General features: G+C 36.2%; 2 protein-coding genes across 2 annotated transcripts in view; one reads left to right on the top strand and one right to left on the bottom strand.

Moving 5' to 3' along the window:
- The first annotated feature begins 1157 nt into the window (after window positions 1–1157).
- LOC127938487 (olfactomedin-like protein 2B) lies at window positions 1158–9577 on the top strand. The gene is made up of 8 exons (XM_052535136.1): window positions 1158–1582; window positions 3999–4262; window positions 4383–4490; window positions 4576–4740; window positions 5504–5687; window positions 5988–6989; window positions 7287–7463; window positions 8223–9577. The coding sequence occupies exons 1-8, from the start codon at window positions 1427–1429 to the stop codon at window positions 8840–8842; spliced, it is 2676 nt and encodes an 891-aa protein (XP_052391096.1). The 5' UTR covers window positions 1158–1426; the 3' UTR covers window positions 8843–9577.
- Window positions 9578–9877: 300 nt separating this feature from the next.
- LOC127938488 (cyclic AMP-dependent transcription factor ATF-6 alpha) overlaps window positions 9878–23190 on the bottom strand; it is a 35797-nt gene continuing 22484 nt past the window's right edge. Inside the window, exons 13-16 of the mRNA XM_052535138.1 lie at window positions 21391–21461; window positions 20044–20155; window positions 15711–15795; window positions 9878–11568 (exon numbers count right to left, since the gene is read on the bottom strand). Coding sequence (XP_052391098.1) covers window positions 11366–11568; window positions 15711–15795; window positions 20044–20155; window positions 21391–21461 — 471 coding nt within the window. The 3' untranslated portion in view covers window positions 9878–11365. The remainder of the gene's footprint in view (window positions 11569–15710; window positions 15796–20043; window positions 20156–21390; window positions 21462–23190) is intronic.

The raw sequence follows: 23190 nt of genomic DNA on the forward strand, positions 1-23190 counted from the left end.
CTATAAATAAACTTGCCTTGCCTTGCCTATAAATAATATAGGCTTATATTTATAGGAAGTGGATGGGGAAATATGATGTTCACAGATACAAATGAGCACTTTTGTGAGACAAAATATGCAATAATATTAATAACAATTGAAATAAATATAAATTATTATAACATTTAATAATTTTGTTGTTGTTAAAATGAATTATTATTATTCATAATACAATTTTTATTTCTTTATTTTATTTTTCATAACATTGTAGACCTTTTTGTTTCTAACAGTTAATTTGGTCAGTATGAACATAGTTTTTTCAAGATTCAAGATTGTATTTATCTCGTACAAGTTATATGGCATACAACAAGCAGTGAAATGTAGGAGATGCCGAGATTGAACCCAGGGCCTCATACAATTTTATTCAAATTTTTTGAGACAAATATAACAAACTATTATAACATATTATTCTAATTTGTTGAGATAGTGAATTGGTGGTTCTTGTTAAATGTGAGCCAAAATCATCACAATTAAAACTTCAGTCTGTGTGCATTTAATCTATTTAATACAAGAGTTTCACAATTTGAGTTGAATTACTGAAATAAATAAACTTTTTCACGACATTCTAATTTCTTGAGATGCACCTGTACTATACAGTTTACTGTCACCGGGGCCCGAGAGAGGTGGTAGATTCTATTTCACGCAGTAATAACAGTAATATGGAGCAGCACTGACACCTAGTGGTTAATAACAGTAGTGTTACACTTGGGACTTGCATAAGAAACAGATATAACTTGTCTTTACACACACTAGGTGGCGCTGTAACACTTTGATTACCCTGCGTGATGTTTCTGATCTAGATATTCTTCTAAGAAAAAAAAAAAATCCTCTGCACGCATTATGAAAGCAATGCTAAAACGCTCATTCACACTTTTTGCATTAAATGGACCCATCTAGTAAAACGAATTTCGAAAAATAATATTTGGGTTATTGGGTAATTTTTAGGTCCATATGTCAATGTAAAAAATATATGTATTAAGCAACAAACACATTTAAGAAATTCCACACATAAATCCTAGAAATAGAAGTCAATAGGAAGTGTCATTTCAGCTAAAGCGTGATGTCGGCAATGGATCCGTGCGCGCAACATTCAGCGCGCTCCGTGCGTCTCTCCATCCAGCCCCCTCATTTCAGCTCAAATGTCACGTCACTCCTGCATCTTCTCAAACCAGTTTCATGCTGGGCACCAAGCACCTTGCCTCATCTGGACTTTACCTCTTCTGGACTTTTGCAAAACCTCATCCCGTTTCAGTTATTTCACCTGGAGGCCAGTGCAAATGGAGATCTGTTTGACGTTGTATCGTTTTTGAAGAGGAAAACAGCCCGATTTGAACGCACAATCTAAAGTAGCATATGTTTGTAAGGATTATATCGCACACCTTGCACGATGACTGCGATGGGAATCTGGTGCGTTTTATGGCTCCTGACATTCGCACTCACTTCAGCCGCTCCGAAATCACCCCAGCAACTTCTGGAGAAGACGACTGAACAGAACGACACTTTGCAAGTTGAAAGAGACAACCAAGAAAATTTATTAAGTCAGGTAAGAATCTCTTCACCAGCGCTTGATATGATAATTCCACTTAATATTATAGGTCTATTTGTGCAGCTTCTTTATCAACCTATTGTGATAACTTTCATTAATAACTTAATAATGCTTAACATATAAGTTTCTGATATATTTTACAGGCTATAAAATATAATAACATATATAACGTTAGGCCTATAGAAGAATTTTTATGACAGTTCTAAATTCTAACTATTTGAATGCAGGGTGCGAACTGGGGGGTTTCAAAAGTATGCTTGTAAATAAAACATAAACTAAACAGCGTCTAAACAGCATTTTCAAAGAAAATAAAACATTTCAGAGCATATTAAATATCGCGAACAGGACAGTATCTGAACCCACACGCAAACACACACACACACACACACACACACACACTCACACAAGTAGCTGCCATCATTTATCGCTTCACTGCAATTTTCATATCACATATCGTTAAGTTTTGTTTAAAATTGTGTTTTGTTTAAAAATCCTTAAGATAGTTTTGCTAATGTGCCTGGAGCGACAAGTAGGCCTACGTAGTTTCGCGAAAGGAAGGGAGAAAAAAAACCTTTTTAATACTGTTAATATATATACTGTTTGAATGTAAATTTGTTAATGTTATTAATGAAAGTTACTATAAAATTAACAGACTTTACAACGCTGGTGGTAACAAAAACAATAATGCACATTAAAGGGTTAGTTCACCCAATAATCAAAATTATGTCATTAATAACTCACCCTCATGTCGTTCCAAATCCGTAAGATATCCGTTTATCTTCGGAACACAGTTTAAGATATTTTAGATTTAGTCTGAGAGCTCTCAGTCCCTTCATTGAAACTGTGTGTATGGTATACTGTCCATGTCCAGAAAGGTAAGAAAAACATCATCAAAGTAGTCCATGTGACATCAGAGGGTCAGTTAGAATTTTTAGAAGCATTGAAAATACCTTTTGGTCCAAAAATAGCAAAAACTACAACTTTATTCAGCATTGTCTTCTCTTCCGGGTCTGTTGTGAGCGGGTTCATTGCAGTGTATGATATCCGGTTCGCGAACGAATCACTCGATGTAACCAGATCTTCTTGAACCAATTCATCAAATCGAACTGAATCATTTAAAACGGTTTGTGTCTCCAATAAGCATTAAAGCACAAATGACTTCAGCTGTTAACTTTTTTAATGTGCCCGACACTCCCTCTGAGTTCAAACAAAACAATATCCCGGAGTAATTCATTTACTCAAACAGTATATTGACTGAACTGCTGTGAAGAGAGAACTGAAGATGAACACAGAGCCGAGCCAGATAACGAACAAAAGATTGACCCCTCCTCGAGTCAAGAACCGTTTCTGTCAGACGCGTCCGATTTGAGAACCGAGGAGCTGATGATACTGCACATGTGTGATTCAGCGTGAAGCAGACCGACACACAGAGCGTCTGAACCAAACTGATTCTTTTGGTGATTGATTCTGAACTGATTCTGTGCTAATGTTATGAGCCCAGGTAAACAGAAGGCTTGAATCAAGGGCAATCATCAGTGACGTCACTACGTCGAGCGCAAAATAACTGGTGAACTGTTTTCTTCAACCGGTTTATTGAATCTAATGGTACGAAATAACTACTGGTGATCCGAAAACCGATGCAACTGGTTCTTGACTCGAGAAAGAGTAAATCTTTCACTCTTAATCTGGCTCGGCTCATTGTTCATCTTCAGTTCTCTCTTCACATCAGTTCAGTCAGTGTACTGTTTGAGTACATGAATTACTCCGGGATATTGGTTTGTTTGAACTCAGAGGGAGCGTCAGCCACATTAAAAAAGTGAACAGCTTAAGTCATTTGTGAAATAATGCATATTGGAGACACAAACTATTTCAAACGATTCAGTTCGATTTGGTGAACTGGTTCAAGAAGATCTGGTTACATCAAGTGATTCGTTCGTGAACCGGATATCACTAAACTGCAGTGTTTTGAAATCTCACAACAGACCCGGAAGAGAAGACAATGCTGAATAAAATCGTAGTTTTTGCTATTTTTGGACCAAAATGTATTTTCAATGCTTCAAAAAATTCTAACTGACCCTCTGATGTCACATGGACTACTTTGATTATGTTTTTCTTACCTTTCTGAACATAGTAAGTATGCTGTACACTGTACACACAGTTTCAATGGAGGGACTGAGAGCTCTCGGACTAAATCTAAAATATCGTAAACTGTGTTCCGAAGATAAACGGAGGTCTTACAGGTTTGGAACGACAAGAGGGTGAGTTATTAATGACATAATTTTGATTACTGGGTGAACTAACCCTTTAAAATGCACATCCGTATTCAAATATCAACAGTCCAGTTGTGTTACAATGCAAGAACGTTCAGTGATTTTGCTGGCTGGAAAATGCATCCGTCCTCTTTTCTTTATAGCTGCTGGGTGATTATGACAAAGTGAAAGCGCTTGCGGAAGGCTCTGACTGTGGCTGTAAATGTGTTGTCAGACCTCTGAGCGCGAGCGCGTGCCAGCGGATCCGGGATGGTCACGCGACGCCTCAGGATTTCTATACAGTGGAGACCATCACATCAGGACCTCACTGCAAATGCGCGTGTGTTGCACCTCCATCGGCTTTAAACCCCTGTGAGGGTGACTTCCGGTTGAAGACGCTGCAGCAGGCGGGGAAAGATAATATTAAGGTGACCAGAACCTCTGCAGTTGGATCTCATAGACCAATAAGTTCAAAATATGGCAGGATATGAATGCATAACAAATAAAAACCAGCTCTTGCCATGACGGAATTTACTTCATCGTTACAGCTGTCCGCTATACTGGAATTGCTGGAGGGTTCCTTCTATGGCATGGATCTATTGAAATTGCATTCTGTCACTACAAAGCTGCTTGATCGCATGGACACTGTGGAAAAAGTATGTGGTCGTTCCTTTTCTTATACACACGTTGTATTTTCTTATACATATTAAACACATTATTAATGTGTTTTATTATTGACAGATGGTCTTAAACAACCAGAACGAGGAGAAGTCGAACACAAGGAGCACCTCTCCAAATCCACAGCTGCCCACATCTTCACCTGCAACTCTGCTTCCACAACTGCAGGAGAAGAACACAAGTCTGAAAGAGCAGAATGATGAGGCAGCTGCTTTTCAGCCCATAGAGGTGGGAGGTGCTTTTTAAAACAAATGTTGCATTACATAAGTATTGCAATGGAACAGTCCAAACATTGTTAAGCCATGAAGTAAAATGGCCCACCTGCTGTGAGCGTTTATTTATTTACTTAGGGTCAGAGTCAAAAAGTGACCTCATGTTGTGACTTGAAACTCTCACTAATTTATTCCACTGTCAACTCTTACATAAGCTGGCATGAAATAAGCCAAATGACTTGGACTATCGAAGATCCAAAGCACAATCTACATAATAATCTGTAATTTAGTTCACCAAAAAAAGAAAATTCTTTCAGCATTTATTCATCTTCACAACACAAGTTGAGATATTTTTTATGAAATCTCAGAAATTTATGTCCCCCCATTGAAAGTCCAGGTACTCAAAGCTTATTTACATTAACACATACAGTATATATGAAAATACATACATGTGTATGTGAAAAAACATCTAAATTAAATGTATTCATTTTATAAATCAATTTGATCTCTTCAAAGGCTTGGATTAAACCAGTTCATATGGATTCATTTTACAGTGCCTTTATGATCTTTTTGGATCTGTTAACTTTTGTTTACATGGACTTTCAACGAAGGGACAGAAACTTCAGGTTTCATTAAAAATATTTTTAGGTCTTATTAGTTTGGAATGATTTGAGAGTGAATATTTGATAACAGAATAACATTTTCTGGGTGAACTATCAACTTATTGCATAATATCTTGAAGGCTGCAGTATCACAGTGTCCTATGATGCATTTAACAGAGTAAATATGAGGAAAAGTTTGTGGGAGATCTTCTGAAGAGAAGCGGATCAGACCTAAACAAGGCCGTCATAGCTTTGCAAGAACAAGAGCGCCAAGGAAGGGAGAAGCAACCAAAAATAATTGTTAGGGGGATCACATACTATAAATCTGACCAAGTGGATGAGCCAGACACAGAGGAGAACTGTAAGTATAACTGTGTGATTTCGACATCTACTGTACATTCAAAGTTCTCAGAAGAAGTCTGAAAAAATGTGCCTATATAATCTTAAAAAAATGTAAGTTCTTTATCAGTTACTGTACTGAAAAATAGTTATTAGAATATTAAAATGTTCTTTACACTAAGAAAAAAAAAGGTTTACTGAAAGATTCTGGGGAACCTAAAATAGTTCTTCTCTGGCATTGCTTTTTGAAAGCAGTTTTTATTAATATTAATATTAATACAATCGCTACAGCTGCTCTAAAATATTTTGTTCTTCATTCCAGTTGATGATCATCACAGTGGTGACAGCCCAATTGATCTCTTTGCCGATGAGCAGTTCCTTCATCACAAAGGTCGTCACTTCAGGCCGATCATCAAAGCGTGGTCTGTCCAACCAAAACCGAAGAGTGAAGTTTCAAAAGGGGGAGATGCACGAAATGGTCTTCAAACTCAGATTACTGAACTGTTGGATTCTGCCTTGCCGATTAAAACACCTGTTGAACCAGTATCCATTCAAACTCAAACCAGTCATTCCACCACAGACAGCTCTACAGGAGATGAAAGAACCACAGCGACACCTGCTGTGATGAATAATTTGAAGGTCACCATTCCCAGGGAACATACTAACCATCAAACCATCGTCAAAAAAATGGAGGCAAGCAACATGGATCCCTCAACTCCAGCTGTAAAACAAGCTCAAAACATGTTGGTCAGGTCATCCAATCTGGGCCACATAAAAACCAATGAGTCAGCCAAAGCAGCTGCTGCTAAAGTCGTGGCGACACAGCAAACCCTAACAGAGATTACCACCAACGGGACTGTTGAAAAACAAACATCTGTATCTTCTCTGACGGAAAGTGGAATTGTTAACAAGGGAAATCTGAAAGAAAATGCTTCTTCACACAAACCATTACCAACTCTTTATTCGGACACTGTAACAGTCACAGAAAGCTCACTGGGATCAATTGCTAACACAAGAGTTGCTGCCAGTATTGGGAGAACAACTCATGTCACTGAAAGCAAGGTGGACTCAATAACCTTACCGAAGATGACTCCTAAACAGACATTAACCTCAGTGTCATCCTTGATGACCCCTAAAAAAACGACCACAACAACAACAACTACAACAACAACAACCACAAGCAAACCTGGCAAACGCAAATATAGCATAAGCTGGGATGAAGAGGAGGAGGAAGAGGTAGTGGTAGAGGAGAAAATGGAAGGATTGAAAGCTGTAAAAACTGTGGTGGAAGAGAGTGTGGGAGAGAAACCTCAAAGGAAGCCAGGTGTAGATTTATGATGTTTTTTTGGAAGTGCTGATTTCAAATTTATTCTAAACAGTTTTAAAATATATATATATATTTAAAAATACAGTTACACACACACGTATACAATTTTGAGTATTAATATTCTGAAATATTTTTTAAATGATTGTATCAATACATTTCTGAAAGTTAAAGTAATAATTACATTGATTATTTACATGTATATTCAGAATGGGATCTCTGCAGTGAAGAATACTCTGTATTGTTTAGCACAAAACACCAACATAATTGTGGTTTTAATTCTGGTTTTGTTTGTAGGAATGTGTAAAGACACCTTGGCCACTATCTCAGAGCCTGTCACACACAATACATACGGTCGAAACGAGGGCGCTTGGATGAAGGATCCACTGGCTCGAGATGACAAGATCTATGTCACAAACTATTATTACGGAAACAACCTACTGGAATTCCGCAACATGGATGTCTTCAAACAAGGTATAGCTTAAAACCCCTTAACTTTCATCCCCATTTTTAAAAAGAGGTATTAAAGTGCACTGTCCAAACTTATATAGACCTAAGGTTGGTATATTTTTAAAGAAGAAAATCAGTAGATTATTGCAAAGGTATCAAAAATGTATAGAAGTTCAAATTTACTCTAAATAAAATGCGCTATTTTAATTAAGTTTTATTTTATTTATTATAAATATTTTACATAACAGGTTTTACTCTAGAATTGTTAACACAATTAAAGCCTTATGTCTAAGTAATTTATGTTCCAAATCTGAAGTTGATATGAAAAAAATTGAGGTTCTTGTGAGATTTTTTTTAGGGCGTCATACCACAAATAACAATCCAAAAAAATGTAAAGCATTTTTCTGTCAAAAATGTCTAGATATGTTTGTTGCCAAGATTATAAAATGTTTTGATTCTAAAAGACATAATGCATTTTGTAATATGACACTTGACAGGGAGACCACTATAAGTTTTTAAAGAAACATTTTTCTATGGTAACGCAATGTCTGATTTTAAAATGGATTTGAAGAAGAACCTCGGGCGTCTTTTAAATCATATATAATTTATGATGATTACCAAAAGATTTGATAGAAAAAAGGACAACAACAAAAAAATAGTGCCAAGTGTCCCACAGTTGGGTTGTGACAGTTAAGTTTAATTCAAATTAACAAATTAACTCGGAACATTAAAGCAATTTTTCCAATTAATTTTACTTGTTTTGTTTTCTTTCTTTCATTCAAGGCCGCTTCACTAATTCCTACAAGCTGCCTTATAACTGGATCGGCACTGGCCACGTGGTCTACAAAGGCGCTTTCTACTACAACCGCGCATTCTCTCGAGACATTATTAAGTATGACTTGCGGTTGCGTTACGTGGCTGCCTGGACCATGCTCCATGATGCGGTGTTTGATAATGATGATGTGTCTACGTGGAGATGGAGAGGAAACTCAGAAATGGATCTGGCCATCGACGAAAGTGGGCTTTGGGTTATCTACCCAGCACTGGACGACGAGGGCTTCTTGCAGGAAATGATCGTCTTGAGTCGCCTGAACCCTAATGATTTAAGCATGAAGCGTGAAACCACATGGAGGACCGGACTCCGACGCAATCGTTACGGTAATTGCTTCATCGTATGCGGCGTTCTTTACGCGACAGATAGCTACAATCAGCACGACACCAAGTTGTCCTATGCCTTTGACACCCACACCAACACTCAGGTGATCCCTGACCTGCCTTTCAGCAACAACTATACTTACATCACTCAGATTGATTACAACCCCAAAGAGAGGTTGTTGTACGCCTGGGATAACGGACATCAGGTCACTTATAATATTCAGTTTGCATATGTAGACCCACTTTAGACCCTAACAGCAGAGCAAGTACATCCTTTGCACAGAATAGGAAAAACCGTAAATGTGTTCAAGTGGATTGTGGATCAGTTCACTCAGCCTGCCTTAACTTCATGTAGTTTAATGTAATATGCTGTTATGTTTTCATAGTGTAAAAATGAACTTATAAGTTTACATTTATGGCGGAAACAAAGCAAAGCAACTTTCAAAACTGAATATCTTAAGACACCATCACTGCAGCTATATGAGCTCTGCGGTTTGCATTAAAGGCCATTTCTTTAGGTATTGTCGCTTGCTTTTGCACTCTGGACACAAACCTCTTTATGTCTATAGCTATACCTCTCGTACCACTAGCAGAATTATGATAAAGTTTTGAGGTGTTGTATTCTTAAATCCATTAGAATACATTGTATATATTGTAATATAAAAGCTAAAACATGGGATTGATGAATGTAAAAAATACAATTTGTATTTTCATAAACATATCTCTTTTTTAACAAACGATCACTTGCATATATTTTAAAAAAAGTTTGTATAATTTCAGTAAAACAGGAGTAGACAGTGTTTTGGGCACATTTTCGTGGTGTTGTTTTTCCATATTTTATTTTCTATGAAATTGCAGTATTGTTTGTAATCTTTTTGTGCATACTTTTTTTGCAGTTTCATTTGAAACTCTTTTAGCACTTATGAAATTCAAATCTCTGTCAGACTGAAAATGGCTGCAATAAAATGAGTTGAAATAAAGCATATGACACTGGTTTTTCTTTGGTAGTGGATGTCAAGTGAGAGTGTGTAGATGAGAGCAAAATGTGATCCTGTAAACCCCTTGATCCACAGAGCTAAATCTGGACAAACAAAACACATCTACCATAGTTTAACCCGAAAACATTGTTTACCCCAGCCTTTGAAATTACCTATAATCACCACTTTCTAGCACCTCAGACCCCACATTTACACAAACCTTCAATTTCAGAGAGAAAATTCAGACTGACATAAGACTCGGTCTGCGTCCTAAAAACAAAAGATGCACACAAATCACCCACAACCTTGAGTCCAGTGTTTATTTCTTCACATTGTTACAAAACATCGCTGTCACTGTGAGAAGAAACAATTTATTTATTTTTTCCAAAAAAATTCAGAAATTAAATATATAAAAAATACATATGTTGCTCAGAGGCAAAAATGGAATTTGATGAAAAATAACTGTCTTATTTTTATACAATGAGAGACATTGCGATTTCAATGCTAAGGACTAAATGTGATATACTACTCTAATTTGAATGAAAGAAAAGACCACCTGAGTTGTTTATAATCTGTGAAATTCAAATTGCATTTTAAAATTCAGTTCGTCTATGAAGGGGAGTGACGACAGGTTGCAAAGAACAAGCTAATGATCACATTGCTTTCAAGTGAGAACTAAACAGGACAAGAAACAAGCAGAATGCAGAAAATAGGCCAGAATAATAGAGACAAACACACAGTGAACAAGGACAGATGAGGTACAAATTAACATTAATATTTTGTGTAAACCAGGATTATGTTTGCAGCTGTAATTGTCAAGCACACCTCACTTAAAGCTCAATTAAGCCACTAAGAAAAACTTGAGGGCATAAAACATAAAAGAAACTGACAGATGTTGCATAAAACGTCTATACCCCAAACTGCTATCCCAATTAGATTTAGTCTAAAATGATTAACCTTCAAAGAACAAGTATAAAGTATCATCTAGATATTTTAAAATATCTTATTTTCGGTTATATATTTACAGCACTGAATCCTGCAAGTCAATTATACAAAATGCCTCCACTGACTCAAGAGTAAATAATACAATTTTCTACTTTTGTATTCAATAACAATGTCAAACAAAAAGCAAGAAAAAAGAAAAAGAAAGAAAGAAAAAAAAAACACTAACGCAAAAGTCACTGGCAATGCAGGTTGTTTGAGGATAGTGTTATTGAAGAATATGTCGCTGAATAGAACAATTAAATATGTACCAAACAAGCTTGATACAAATAATACATCTTCATAAATATAAATTTTAATTAATTTCTAAAACAGAACAAGCACAGTGCAAGCAAAATCAAAAACAGTTTCCTGACAGCTGCCACATAAAACAGCAAACTGTTCAATATTCAAACTAGAACACACTTTGGTTTGGGAGATTTGGACAATAAATGCTTCTGTAGTTCAGGTTGGCAGAACACAAGCAAACTGAAAAGACGTGTATCCTGAATGTGCCTGAAGTCACTTTGTATAAAGTGTACATGCCTATAAATGCCTCAATAGTCAATCAATAGCCTAGAATAAAGACTGTAATCTGTATTGAATGGCTTATCAGTATTAAATGGCTCTTGATGCATTTTAAAGGGGTGCCTTCATGAGAAATTTTTGACTATTGTTGATTATTTTGTGGATTTGGTAGTTGATTACCAAGATCCTGGTTTGCCAATCAAACAAGAAGAGTCACAAAAATGAAACAAAATGCTTATGTAACAAAAAATATTAGCAACTTTTGTGGTTAGAGGATAGCTGAGACTAAGAAGAACCCACGAGGACTCCAACGGGGGCCACAGGCTGGTTGTTGCTGGGGGTCGCGTGATAGAAAGAGTCTGTGTCTGTCTGATTGGCCCGCAAGATGGGTGGAATAGTAGAGGACTTGATGTGAAGGATCCTGGTATCCATGACCTCACAGTCGATCTGCATCATCACCTCAAACTCTTTGTCTTTTAGGATGCTCTCTGTAGTAAGACAGAAAAGTAACTGTATAAGCAAAGAAAATACAAACAATCGTATAAAATAGCAATTGGTGCTCAGCCCTGTGTGGGAGTAATTGCTAAATAAATTCAGCTGATGTGCAGGGTGGCCTGAGGAGGTTAAGAGGAATTTTACGGGCTCCTTTTATAAAAAAGGTTCATTGAGGTCATGGTGACCTTTTTCACCTTTTAGTAAACAACAGATGATGACTCCTACATGGGGTTAAGGAAAGGTACTCTACCATTCAAAAGTGATCAGTAAAAACATGTATAATGCTCCAAAAGAATGATAATTGGTGTTCTTTGAACAAAGAATCAGACAAAAGTTTCACTGTTTCCATAAAAATATTAAGCAGCAGCTGTTTTCAACATTGATAATAATGAGAAATATTACTTAAGGGAACAATTCAGTATATTAGAATAATTTCTGAAGAGTCATGTGACACTGAAGACTGGAGTAATGATTCTGAGAATTCATAGGAGTAAATTACATTTTAAAATATATGAAAAAAGAAGATAGTTATTTTAAATTGTATTAATATTTCACATTATGACTATTTTACTTCATTTGATTAAATAAATATAGCTTTGGTGAACTTCAGAAAAATCTTACCAAGCTCATTTTAATTTCTGCTATTTTTCTAGATCGTATCATACAAGAGTTAACAGGCAATAGCACATTTCCTCATCGAGTACTCAAGTACCAGATTGCTATCTGTTTCAATCAAATGAGGCTGTGTTCTAAAATACGCAAGTGAGACAGATCAAGCTTTGGTTTTACTGACAGGGTGGGACGCCCCATCATTCTTAATCTCTTGAGCCCCTTTCACACTGACATTCCGGCAAATACAGGGGTAAAGTGTTCCGGCAATTGTTCCCGGGTCGCTAGATTTTGTACTTTCACACTGCCAGTGATGACCCGGGATATGTGCGTGCTTTCACACACAACCCGTAAAGATCCCGTAACAACACGTGACATCAGGGTGTGACGTGTATTGTATGAGTCGAAAACGTTAGGCACATTATACTTTCACTGAAGCAAGCAGATTCACACAGAAGGCGACCCCGGCAATCTTCCGGCAATATGCCGGGTCCGACGTGCAGTGTGAAAGGGGCTTTGAAGTGAAGGTCAGGCCGTGACTTTTTCTAATTGTTTTGACAAAATCATAAAAGTGCTCTTCAAACACAAGCAATTCAAATTTTGTAAGGAAGCATTAAAAGGCCTGATGGTTTGCAGTCACTACAAATGTTCTATGGTCGATCTTCTATAAGCACAGCTCTCCATTCCAGAGAAGATAAGAGTGCTTCACATAAATGCACAGCATATGGGCAGCAGGAAAGTAACTTTTACAGCAGACAGATAAAAAGCTTTATAGGCTAAAGAGCATCATGGTAGGTGAATCTAAAGCACTTTTCCAGCCCTTACTGGTGAATACATTTACGCATTCTACACTCAATTGTTCCTGACGAGCACTTCAGCTGCATATCCATAATAATGAACTCAAAACGGTGATCTACTGTAAACCTAACTGTTCCTAAAACCAAAATCATTCCATCTATCTCTGATACCACCAGTGAACAGTCAATGTCATGGGATAAAGCCTCAACATCTCACAAAATGTATATTTTCACAGGTGCTTAAATCAAACCTAGCAGTGCTGCAGAAATCATCAGAGATGATGGGTTACAGCAATCATCTCTTTTATCTCAATCATTTCTCACTGCAAGCACTAAAATGACACGGAACTGCTGAGCTGTACACGTCATCGCATACTAAAATAAAATTTTTTCCATCCTCTCTCTCTCTCCCTCTATATATATATATATATATATATATATATATATATATACACACATTACACACACACACACACAGACACACACACACCAAGTTTCCAATATGTCAGAAATGTCATTTTCCATTCTCACAGAAGGCTTTTCGTTAGGTGAATTCCCTTTGGTACTATGCCTGACTTTCCAAACACCATTTAAAATACTGATTGAGGCAACATGTGGACTCGAGGGTAAAATCCTGATGAGGCTGTGGTTCAGAACAGTTGAGATTCCAGCCGAACTCACTTTCCCCTATAACTGATAGATTAAGATGAACCCCAAAAGCAAGAGGAAAATCCCCCCAAAAAACGGATGAAATATAAATCGAGAACAGCTGAACTCTGATTCGATATGAATCGTTCTGTCCAATTCATGAACCAGACGAACCAAGTCATTAATAAAAATAACCGTCTTAAAACAATAAACTATTCACTGATTTGTTTCTTAAATTTGACCTACTCAACGATCAGTGGTTCTTGAGTTAATGGCTCACTGCAGAATTTTTTTTAGGAGTACATTTCTATATTTTCAGACATTTCAGCAAAAAAAAAAAAAAAAAAAAAGTAAGCTGAACTATGACTTAAAAAGGCTTGGAATATTATACACAAGTACTATGTTGTTGTACGTCACCTTGAACTGGAAAATAAGTCTCTTTGTGTGTCCATCTGGGGCCAGTAAATGACAAAACTAAAATGTTTGACTGAAATTTCCTGAATTAGGCTTTTTTATTAGGACTGTGACTGCAGAGTAAAAATGTTCATGACTTTGAAAGGGCACAAACAAACAAACAAAAAGGACAAACGATTATGATGCTGACTCAGAACTCCCACAGGGAAGATAGTGAAGAAGGACCAGATCATACTGTATATGTACTGACACTGCCAGGCACTGAAACAATAGTTTCCAAGCCAAACATGAAATTGATGGAGAAAAAAAAAACTTTAGAAATGTACTACCTTGAAAACACTGATGAATAACAGAACGGTTTCTCCTCCATCCCTGCATCCCGTGGTGAAAAACACCGAGATCCAAACACACATGCTTGAGCGTGTATAACAGAACAGAATCAGCTTGGGGCAATTTCACAAACTAGAATTCTGTTCAGAGTTGTCCAAAAGTTGTTCTCTATAAAACCATGTGAAACCTAACTTTGAACATGCATTTCTAAATCAACACAGGATGGAGGCAGAAAAAACTGATTTAGAGTACACCATGCTTGGCCATAAACAATTTAAGTCTATGATGTTTAAAATATGGCAGGTTTCTTGTTTTCTTCAAGCTGGTGTGCAAACTGCACAACTAATCACAGACTCTGTGCGTCTATCTGAAGATCAAACTCTTCCCAGACATCACGTTCTCTCACAAACTCACGCACATAGAAACTGGAATGTTTATTCTTGTCATTAAAAAATATGAAACACATGCCCTCATTTTTTGAAGGGATTTTTTTAGCCCTGCTTCCCAAAACTTTTCTTTCACACAATTTCATCGGCTGTGGCTCTCTAGCTCACAGTTCGCACACCTGATGGCTGGTCGGAAAGATTCGTGATTAATTCTGTGATTAGTCTCATGATTGCTTACACTAGAAGAGATACTCCAATAAGCAACTGAGATAACTACTAAAAGTTTGTCCTGATATATGCACAAAGTTTTTCTCAAGCACACATGATGCACTAAAAACAAAACAAATCATAGCAGGAATGATACTGACTATACTCTTTCAAAATGGCTTAACAAAACATCCTTCTGATATATACTGACCTTCACAAGGTCAGTATATATCATGTTTCAATTCCTGAGATCAGAACAGGCTTATCTGATACTGTGACCACATCAAAGTTGTTAAAGGAAAGAAATTAAAATTTCCCAATCATTTATTATTAGTGAATGTTTTCATAACAACATGAGCCGCTTAAAATGATTAAAGTTATTAACGTTACTGATATTCAAAATGGTAAGAAAGCGCTGCTCGGTTTACATTTCATATATCTGTGTTTATCTCGTATATCTTTGTTTTGGTTTCTCCTTTTGAATGACGAATATATACTATTAATAGCTGCTGATATGAACAGCTTGTTCCGCTCAGGCATGCGCAGAACGCATGTGTTAGTTTGCCGTTGGCTGCAGTCTGTGCGGTGAGTTCCAGCGCAGCTTTTCGGTCCAATGCTGCCAACGCGAGGCAACAACGCCATCGGCTTTCGTCACCGCTAGTTCTTTGAAGTCAGCTTGGTGTGCTTGGCATTTAGATGACAGTCCATTAGAAAATAAGATTATTCACAATTCTTTTCTCTTACCATTGTAATTCATAGCTGGCAGGACCACGGACATCTTGGGGCGACTGCCTTTACTGTGGTTGTTGGCGGGAAGGAGGAGGTGATCCTGTAAGCAAAATAAGAACAGCCGTCAACCAGCCACAAAAACACATGCATGAGGAAAGTCTGTTACATTGCTGAAGACATTGCTAAATTGCTCTGGTCACCGTTTAAAGTCTGAAGCAACAATTTGGTTGCTGAAAAAAAGACTGATAATGTTGGACAGTTGAATCTTCAGCAGCCATTACTCCAGTCTTGAGTGTCGCATGATTTTTCAAAATATGCTGATTTGGTGTTCAAGGAACATTTCTTCTTAATATTAATGGTGAAAGCAGTTGTCCTGCTTAATTTTTGTGCTTGAAAACCATCATACATTTTTCATGCTCACGTCCTGATACACATAAACTTAACACTTGCTGAAGAAAGCAGCCAGTTTCTTTTAGTGCGAGCCAAATAAGATTCGAAGACCTAGAGAGTGTCACGTAACACTTCTTTAATGAGTTCAGAAATGTGTCTGTGTTAGTCTAACTCAGAACTAACTGGACATGTTCTCATGTCAGAACACACACCAGTTGAAGACAGAAACCATACATTAAGGAACGCCCACGAGCTGGAGACTGTAGTAACACCCATGTCTTTGTGATGGAATTGGAAATGGGGCATGGGTTTGTGAGGTTTGTGATTAATAGCATCTGTTGTCACTGAACTAAAGATGTGCAGGAAATTGAATTCACAATGGGACTCAAATAGTTTGCCTCAAAAGAAAAATTCTGTTATTGATTATTCATCTTCATGTCAATCCAAATCCTTATTTTCCATTCTTTAATTGATTCCAATCCTTTGAATTAAGTTCCCTATTCATTAAAATTGCCTTTTTAACGGTTTCGGGAACAACATGATGATATGGAATTTTTAAGACCCTTTTGAGACCAAGAATAAACAACAAATAAAGGAGCAAATTGAAGGCAAAACAATGCATTAATGTATTATTTAAATGTAGATGTCAAGGGCATACACAATGAGTTGTATTTGCAAAACTATATTTGCCCATTACTTTTTAACTTAAGGTTTAATACTTGCTTCCAACCAGTAAAATAAATAAATAATATATACTTTTTACTGTACCTTCTCAAACGATGCAAGAAAGTCATGTTTTTTCTTTAGTCTTTTTTTTTTTTTTTTAACAGTATAAATGTATAAAGATTCTTTAATTGAAAATTTTGTTTCTAGTTTTTTCCAGATATTTGTACTGGAACAACATCAAAGAACGGAAGAACAGAATGAATCCCAATTCATGATCTGATCGTTCATGATATTGAGCAGTAAAATTACACAAGTCTTATTATCTGAGAATTTGATCAAAATGAAGTGAATTTAATTAAAACAAGAACAGATAGGACTAAGAATGGGCTAAAAATCTAATTCAGTTTCAGAAATATTGAGGAAGATTTTACTTTTTGCAGTGTTTAATGCAGCATTTATTGACATTCCTATGAATTCAAGTTTTTTTTTTTTTTTTTTGCTCTGATTCAAGACATTTTTAAGGACTTTATTTGTGGAAGGTTGAATTAGGATTTCTTGATACCTTTTTAAGACCTGCTTTTCACTTTTGGGTGTTGATTTCGGTTCCTGATCAAAAATATGTGCTTGTAATATCAAATACGTCATTACATTTCACAAAGATTGTTAGATTTGTGTTACACCGTCTTCTGGCTTATTCTTCCTTTTCCCCAAACCTCTGTGGTTCTCTAGACTAGATTATGACAATGAGGTCTTTTAGGAAGAGCAGTGGCCAAGTTCTTTCTTTGTGTCCAGCAGGTGACCGGGAGCATATCTGAAACCTCCATGACTAGTGCCATCGAGACATAAAGAGTGAAAGGGCAAGTGACTGTAGAGAAAGGTTTGAGTTATACCAATCTCATCAGACAGATATGAAATTCCAGCTAACTCCGAAGTGTGATAGGCTCAAAGGGAGCTATAATCAGAGGATATTACGATAGGCTTACATGAGGATGACAATGAAAATAAGCTTGATTCAACAGAACAATGAAATAATAACTATTAAGTTGCAAACATTGTCCAGAAAGAGATGGAGGACTCACTGCACATGAAGGGGAGAAAAGAAAAAACCAAATAGGACAAGCAAAATCACAAAAAGACACATACCCAGAAACCTAGGAAAAATTAATAATTTTAAAATCATAAATTAAGAAAAATATACACAATTAATTTCCCCATTGATGTTATTTGAACTTTTTTTTTTTGTATATCAAAAAGGTATGTGACAATTTTTATTTTTGAGCGATCCATTTTTTCTATTCAGTGTTTTGTTTTGCGGTTTTAAAATATAATACTAATACTAATATATTGTACTCCTACGGTTTGGTTTTGTCCAATAATTTTTTTCTTCTTCAATAGAATACTTCATTGTGGACCCCAGGTCCACATTAGGGGAAAAGCAAAAACAAAACCCTTTTGATTTTTTTTTTTAACTAAACAATAGGTCACACATTGGAAGTTAATGCATTTGAGTTTAGAATTGCAACCTAATGGGTTAGGCTTTGACCTTTTGTAGGTTCTTAAAAGGAGGTCACCATCTGAAGAGGTTTTCTGGAGAAGCGGAGTCAATACTGTGAACGTTTGACTTCCCAAAAGACTGAATAAACCTAGAGAAATAACCAAACATAAAAAAGGGCAGTGTCTGAATATGACTAAACCGATCAAACATCTTCTGGCTCAACTCAAGTATGATGGAGCTCATTGTTTTGGGCTGAGATTAATCAATACTAAAAACAATGCCAACTTTGATTTTTGAGTTTTAAATCAAGTTAAGTTTGGGGGAAAAAAGTAGTTTGCAAAACATCTTTATCTTCTGATTATGAGTCATTTCTTTGTTTTAGTTTCACAAAAAAAAAAGAGAGAATCCCATCACATCCCATGCAATATGTTGAAATAATTCAGTGCGCTTATTTTGCTTTAGGCCATTTCAAAGATGAAAACTAGCTGAAAAAAAAAGTTTTTTCAGAGAACTAAAACAGCCACATCACAGGACACTTTTTGTATGTGATATTAAAGTTTTGAGTGAATCTGACATTGAAAACACTAATATAAATAATATTGTGCAACAAAGTGGTTACAGCATGTGTCCATAAAATGTTGCAAAGAACAAACAAAAAGTTGTTTAGTTGATCCGTACAGCCTCAAACAAATCTTGAATAGATTTTTGATGATTCTATTTATGCCATGCATTGATGGATCCAGTAGTGCCAATGAATCATAACCCCCCCCCCCATAATAGGAAAGGCACAATTGTAGCACATTTCACAGTCAAATTAATAACATGGCTGCAATACGTAAACAATTAAAATGTTAAACTTTGATGATATTTCTGGTTACAGTTTCTAACCGTTTTGTGTTAAACCGTTAAAAACTGTCCGACCAATGAGATTTGCACTTTTGTTCATTTTCCTGATATACCTATACCTATACCTAACAACGAAGATGAAGTAAGTAGACCAAGAAGATGCATCGAAGCAAGATGAATGTAGAGCTGCTGATCTCATTGGTGTCTGAACACAAAGGGCTTTATGACAAACGCAACAGCGAATACAAAAATATGTTGTTATGGAGAAGAATTGCTGATCAAATAAGATTCGATGTGTACCGTTTTATTTCTGTTTTTCATTAAGTGCCACCTAATGTCAGGGAGTGAATTTGCAAGTGGGAGTGAACCTAACTATTTTATTGTATGATACTGTTGTAATATACTGCCATAATTTGTTACATCTAATTAAACAATTTTTATTTTTTATTATACATGTCTGTTTCTTTGGACCAATTTCATGGATCCTTGCTGAATAAATTATTAATTTGTTATTGCCCCCACACCTTTGAATGCTACTGTACAGCAAAATCATATTATAATATATTTTAGAATATAATTTAATTTGTATAAAAATGTATACATTAAAAAAAAAATAAAACAGAACAGCTTACTAAATTGTATGCATTAATTTCAATATCATGGACACATGGTAAATGCTAGTGAGGTGGCATAACAAGAACCACAGTGTGCTTCATTTCAAACAAGAACGATCTTTTAAAAACTCAGAAAAGAAAACAAAAAACAGGAGGTTCATAGATCTTGAAGACCACCCAAGATCTAGGGACACATGCTAGAAGATTCTCTGACATGCCATTAAGGTGGGAGAGTCTCAAGTGTCCCTTCACAATTAACCACATCCATGTGTGGCCACAGACAGACAGAATGAAGACAGCCGGATGAACAGACGGACAGATGGGGAGGTCAACTTACCCGGCGGAAAGAGATCACATAGAATGTGTCCCCTCTTCTGTTGAGTTCATCAAAGAAGTCACTGTAGGTGCGGTGAGGGGCGTAATACACCTGCAGCTCGCTGCTGGGAATCCTGCATACAGGATATAAAAACACTTTAAACTCGGATTTACATTTTGAGATAACAACTGCCTGTGCTTGTTCTAATGTTATTACTGCAGGTAAAAAATTTAACTAAATAGGAAATGTTATACACTCCACTTATTTTAATTTCAAAGAACTTAATTTAGTTTACCTATTGTAATAAAATACCTCAGAGCAAGCGAAAAGCCTAATTACAGTTCTCATGAATCTCTTGAAAAGACACTTTCTTTCCTTTTGTCAGTGTGAAGCAATGGAATGACAGCCATGTTGAGTTTTGGTAGATATATATATATATATATATATATATATATATATATATATATATATATATATATATATATATATATATATGTATATATATATAAACAAACAAAAAACATGTACGAGGACATGTCTGTATGCTTTTTCCAGTAAGCCAGGATAGATTTTAAGTCAACAGAAATGGGATTCATAACTCATTGTACTGTTATGTGCCATTTCCAAGTGAATTGATTTTATACATCTGGAACTGATAGCCCTGTGAAAAGTGCTCATTTCAATAGGCAGTTTGTAGTCCTTTGTGGAGGTCTCCTCTCTTAAAACACACCAGCATTCACTTGCAGAAAGGCTATTAGACTGGGATATGACTGGAATCAATTTCCCCCTCGATAATATCTCGTAATTATTGAATTAACTACTGGTAAAATTTTATATTAAAGAATGCATGTCCTGCAACAACAGCCTAAAACGATGCCTAAATAGCAGTTTGGCTATGGGTTAATTGCTTCATTATTTAAGATTAAGAATAGAAAGAAAAGAAAAAAACTTATTCTTGGAACAGCATGTAGTGATGATTTTGCACAAAAAAACCAGCAAAATAAATAAATAAAAATCTTATTATGTGTGGCATAGTTTGAACTTCCCCTCAAGTATTTCTACTGGGCTTGAATTGCAGAAATCTACCACCTACTTTGTAATGTACGTGTTTTCAAACTTTACTGTGTTGTCTTATAAACACATAAACTGTCCTCAGAAAATCTCAAAATGCACATTAGTAAACATTACAGCATTTGCACAAAGTTTTTGAGCAAATACCCTGTAAAAAAAAAATAAAGCTATATAGCACTGAAACAACACTGTAGACTGAAGAACTTACAAATGACTCATGTAATACCACAATAACAGGGAACTAAATAATACACTGTTTCGCCTGAATGATGTTGCAGGAAATTCTTCACAACTTACTTTTCAGAGGAATCCGTGTACTGGATCTGTGTCATGATCTGTGGTACCTCAGCCCGTTTATCTGCTGCTTTCTGTTGGACAAAAAAAATAAAAACACTTCCTTTTACCAAATTATAAAAGCAAATAGGAGCTCATGCACATTTCCCTGTGTCTCACTGTGCGTGCTTTCATATCTCTGCCCCTGAGCTTCTGTTATCGTGTGATATACTGATAAAGAGCACCTCTATCAGACTGGGTTTAGTTCTGTGCTCTGTGCTGACAGTGAACAGAATCTGGAAAACTGCCATCTGTCAACACACCCATCCATCTTCAGTCACCCAACATCTCAGCATCCTGGATGATGACCGTATTTACAGAGAGGCTCAATCCTGGCGATGGAAAGCAAACATTGTGACGGTACCAGAGTACACATCTTTGCTGATTATAATGGAAGAAATCTAGTTTGGTTTTCTTTGAGAAGTTGCTGATGTTTATGATTAGGCCATTATTTCTTTATGGAGTCAGAAGTTCCTGTTTAAATACTTCCTGCACTGGAGATTTTTCCAGATCAGAAGGCCTTTAATGTGGTGGAAATGCATGGAAGGGCTCCAGATTGGGTGATGGGAACCTTTCAGTGGAAAAATGCTATCAGTGGATATGTGTGCCCTTGTGTCTGTCAGGGCAGTTTCCCAACATAAGGCAGACCCTTCAAACAAATCAACTTGCTATACATTATACTTCTCTAAATCATAACAAGCCGTCCATCCAACTGCTTTCACTATTAGTTATCTGATAAAAATAAATACAGACTAGTACAGTCTGATTAATTCTGCCTGCATAAATTGTACAGCTCCACATTAAGCCAGAATGGGGCTGAAAGAAAGGTTTATGGAACTAGGTTGTTAATTTTTAATATAAAATTATTAATACAGGTTTGAGGGGACAATCTGCAACCCAAGCTGGCGAAATTTGTTAAACGTTTATGTGACGTTATGCCACGGAAAGCAGTGATGATAATTTATCAGAAAAGACTCTCTAGAGTAACAGTGTGGTTTAGAGTCCTGCTCAAGTGCACAATGGTGATAGATTACGAATCACCGCTTTTAGGATTTGAACCTCAGCTTCCAGCGCGAGATCTTAAACCACTAAGCTACTCCATCCTCATCCATGCAGCTAATCTCTGCTCTTATATGATCTCACTGATTTGTGGCTGTTGGTATAACTTGTAACCATTCCAGGAGTCAATATATTGTATGGTTGGGAAATAAAATAAATATTACATTTTTGTATACATTTCAAGACAATTCTTTATGATTTTTACAACACCTTGTCACCTTTCACTCCTTTCATGTAAGTTTAAGCTATCACTTTGACTAACCCTTGACAACCATAAGTAGATGATTTCATTGTGCCGTTGTCATGGCATTAAGCACATTCTGTCCTCTGCGCACGAGACACACAGCAAATAAACTGAACCCATTCATCTTTTCCCACCATTGTGATTCCACTGTTAATACATATACATTACTGTTCAAAAGTCTGAGGTCAGTAAAATTTACTAAAATTAAAACTTATATGTATTTACTGTCACTTTTAATCAATATAATGTGTCCATGCTGAATATATGATGTCACAGATGTTAAAGATTTCAAAGAAATTAACTTTATATTAATTAACTTACCATGATTTCCTCAAAGATTATAAGCAGTACATTTGTTTTCATCATTAATAATAATGTGAAATGTTTCTTGAGCATTAAATCAGCATATCACAATGATTTCTGAAACATCATGTGAAACTGAAGACTCGAGAAAGAGCTGC

Source organism: Carassius gibelio, chromosome A20 (assembly GCF_023724105.1).
Source record: "Carassius gibelio isolate Cgi1373 ecotype wild population from Czech Republic chromosome A20, carGib1.2-hapl.c, whole genome shotgun sequence".
NCBI classification, from domain to species: Eukaryota; Metazoa; Chordata; class Actinopteri; order Cypriniformes; family Cyprinidae; genus Carassius; species Carassius gibelio.